This window comes from Sinocyclocheilus rhinocerous, unplaced genomic scaffold (assembly GCF_001515625.1).
Source record: "Sinocyclocheilus rhinocerous isolate Xijiao unplaced genomic scaffold, SAMN03320098_v1.1 scaffold1469, whole genome shotgun sequence".
NCBI classification, from domain to species: domain Eukaryota; kingdom Metazoa; phylum Chordata; class Actinopteri; order Cypriniformes; family Cyprinidae; genus Sinocyclocheilus; species Sinocyclocheilus rhinocerous.
In genome coordinates this window covers 52,889-56,539 of record NW_015650017.1, presented here as the reverse complement: position 1 = coordinate 56,539, position 3,651 = coordinate 52,889, and the positions used below count along the sequence as shown (strand labels likewise).

The window sequence follows — 3,651 nt, the reverse complement described above, 5'->3', positions numbered from 1 at the left end:
AGTGATAAAGATCTGCCTATCGACGGTTGGCGACCACTGCTATACAACAAGCATATGTTTTCTTTTGATTTTCAAGGAACTAATTATTTCAGTAAAGGAGGTTAAAAATAATGACATACTTGCATATTTCACAAGAAACTCTTTTTTTCTTTTCTTTTTGTATTACTGAAATTAATGAAGCAAAAGAATGCATTATTTCTGTAATTTAATAGGGTACCTTAAAGTTTTACCTGCATTTTACTTGTTTATTTTGTGAAGTTCTTTTATTTCATTTTCTTTGTCTCTTTTTATGGTGCTTGATGTCTATTAAAATCAGATTCATTCCCGTGTGTGTACATGCTATTGTTCAAACATTTGGGGTCAGTACTTTTCTTGAAAGAAAGTGATATTAAAATGATTTCTTGATCAGCAAATCAGCATATTAGAATGATTTCTGAAGGATCATGTGACACTGAAGACTGAGATAGACAGACACAAGAAAATCCGAGTATCAATTGTGTCTGTCGTCTGTCAAATCGCAATATTCTCCGCGCTCCAGTCCAGCAGGAGGCGCAAATGCACCACAAATCGGTTTGTCATCCACCACAAAAGTGAAAGAAGAAGGATGCGATGAACGCAACTTGTTTCTAGGCTGTGATTGACTGGATTGGTGTATCATCTAGGGTGAGTGAAAATCTTTTTTTCTGATGCATCGCGATCTCCATTTGAACGATCTCTATTCTTAAATCCCGAGATCGATCTGTGCGTTTTTCGTTTATGTGTGAATAAAACTATCATCAGTGGAGCCCCTGCTATCAAACACTTGCATTAAGTTATGCGGTATTTTAATAATATTAATCCTTGTCCTTGTGGCGTAGCAGATTGCAAATTTTCTCTTGGTTCAAGTGTCATTTCTTTAGTTTTATTCTATACACCTTTTTTTCTAACTAGTTTATGGCACTTCCGGTTTGTGAACGTTCAACTCAAAAATACATTTCAAATCGTAATTTTGCGCTACAAATAATCCTCACTCGTCACGTTTGAGTTAATGAGATGTAAATTTTACTTCATGTATTTTAAGACGTCAGGAAAATAACGGTAACGCTTGGTATTCAAATGTAACATGGTATAACAAGAATCCTCCTTTCAGTCTGCTGCATCATTTTCGGTTTTTCCGTTGTATTTCGCTGTAATAATATGAAAAAAGACAACATCTACTACCTTGTATTTGTGGTCTGCACGTTCTGTTTGATATATGATAATAACCAGTGTTGGGGGTAATGCATTACAAGTAACGTGAGTTACGTAATCAGATTACTTTTCCAAGTAACTAGTAAAGTAACGCATTACTTTCCATAAAAAGTAACTAAGTAACGTAATTAGTTACTTTTTTATGGAGTAACGCAATATTGTAATGCATTACTTTTAAAAGTAACTTTCCCCAACACTGATAATAACTGACCATCTCCGTCGCTTTAATACCGGTTACAGCACGAAATAAAGATGAATAATCATCCGAAGGTATGTTAAAAGGAGGAGTAGGCTACAATTTACCGAAATCCGATTCCTGTCTCATGTAATCGCTCAGTGTTTCAACCGCGCAAAGACGTCAATATAACAGATGGTAAACATTGTCACATTTACCTGTTGTGTTATGTTTAAAAAACATATTCGTGACCTCCTTAGTCAGTTAGAAAAATGAACTCTAGAGAGGAGCATTTTGCTAAATATATGCATCATATAACATTTTCATTATAATTTTTTACTGTTTTTCAACATTTAATTTCTGTTCAAATAAACAGTGACCATTCTAAATGTTTGTATTAAAAAAAACGAATTGGAGTAGAAATATAATTTTGCAATTGTAACTTAATTGAGTGCAATTTAGGCGATTGTTCACAAATCAGTTAATTTTAACTTTCAGTGTTATAGTAGTGTACCACCACCTGACTCTCAGGTATATTTTACAGATTTAGTTGATTTTTTTCCCCTTGAGTAAAATTTGGCATGCACTCTACCTGATATCTAAAATAACTGATATCGAATCGAATCGAATTGCAAGCTTGTGAATCAGAATTGTGAAATTTGTGTCCAAACTTAGCCCTATTGATTAATATTTGTATAACCACAGTTTTACTACAAAATCATGGTTATATAATTTAGTGTTGCAAAACCATGGTTAATTTATGGTTACCTTGGTTGAACTTCAGCAACCATTGTGACAACTATTTGAACTTTATTTTTGTTATCACGTTAGGGTTTTAAATATCTTTTTACTTTACATTTTTCTCTTTGATTTTTTTGTTTTGTTTGTTTTTTCTACTTGAATTTCAGTCGTGATGGATGAGAACAATGAGGACGAAGATCTGAATGAAGCGGCGGAGAAACACCATCATGTCGAAACTGGAGAACAACCAGAGCCGAGGCCAAAAAAATCTTTCGCCTGCCCTCAGTGTGGAAAGACTTTCAACTACAAACACAACCTTCAGGTTCACATGAGAGTTCACACTGGGGAGAAGCCATTCATGTGCGATTATTGCGGAAAGAGTATCAAATACGAAAGAAACTTTCAAGAACACCGACGAACCCACACTGGAGAGAGACCCTATTCATGTATTCACTGCGGAAAGAGTTTTGCTAATAAAAAAACCTTTAAGATCCACACCCGGATCCACACCGGAGAGAAGCCGTTCACATGCGATCTGTGTGAGAAGAGATTCACACAAGCAAGAGCTCTCAAATCGCATCTGCGTTCTCACTCTGGAGAAAGACCGTTTCACTGCGATCAGTGTGGTAAAACCTTTTTTACAGCACTATCCCTGAGGAAGCACTTGAAAATCCACACGCAGGAGAAACCTCACGTGTGTTCGTTGTGTGGAAAAGCTTTTACAGAGCTTGGTTCTTTAATAGTTCACCAGAAGAGACACGAGGGTCTGAAGAATCACATATGCGGTGAGTGCGGGAAGTCGTTTATTACAAATAGTGAACTGAAAGTGCACCAGAAAGTTCACTCTGGAGAAAAACCGTTCCAGTGTTCACACTGCGACAAGAGATTTAATCAAACCGGACATCTGAAAACACACGAGAGGATCCACACCGGAGAGAAACCGTATCACTGCACTGCATGCGGGAAGAGCTTCAGTCAGTTCGCTTCTCTTCTCAGACATAAAAGCACTAATATCTGCAATAGTTTTGACAAAACCTGATGATCCATGATTTGAAAATCATTAGACATTGCAGGGGTGTTGGAAGTTATGTAAATAACTTACGTCAATGTATGATTTAAAGTGACATTAAAGGCACAATATGTAATTTTTGCCGCTGGAGGGCGCGTATTCAAAATAAACAAATACCGTATTGGCCCGATTATAAGACGACCCCCCTTTTTCCAGATGTACCTTTTGGAAAAAGGCTTTTTAAAAACCAAATCTTGTTTTTTTCTCAGTAAAACACATTTTGTCTTCTATTATTTTCATATTGCATATTTGTCCTATTTTAATTTTTGTTTTGAAAGTATGGTAAAAACTGGTCAAATGTACCAACAATCACATTTAAAAAATATACACTTTTTGATATACCATAAAAAAAAAAAAATAGGTAGCCCATCTGAATTAGGACATTTAGGCTATCCATCTAATACCAGCCTACCAAAATCTTATTAACAGTACAAGT

The 3,651-nt window shown here is 35.7% G+C and overlaps 1 protein-coding gene across 1 annotated transcript; it reads left to right on the top strand.

The window, feature by feature from the left end:
- Positions 1-551: 551 nt before the first annotated feature.
- On the top strand, positions 552-3,276 carry LOC107711387 (zinc finger protein 239). Its single transcript, XM_016516379.1, has 2 exons — positions 552-663; positions 2,314-3,276. Exon 2 carries the CDS (start codon positions 2,319-2,321, stop codon positions 3,183-3,185), a length of 867 nt encoding a protein of 288 aa, XP_016371865.1. The 5' UTR covers positions 552-663; positions 2,314-2,318; the 3' UTR covers positions 3,186-3,276.
- Positions 3,277-3,651: the final 375 nt, after the last annotated feature.

What these genes read in the sequence shown, in the direction of transcription:
- LOC107711387 (XM_016516379.1), top strand. Translation starts at nt 2,319, where the DNA reads ATGGATGAGAACAATGAGGACGAAGATCTGAATGAAGCGGCGGAGAAA.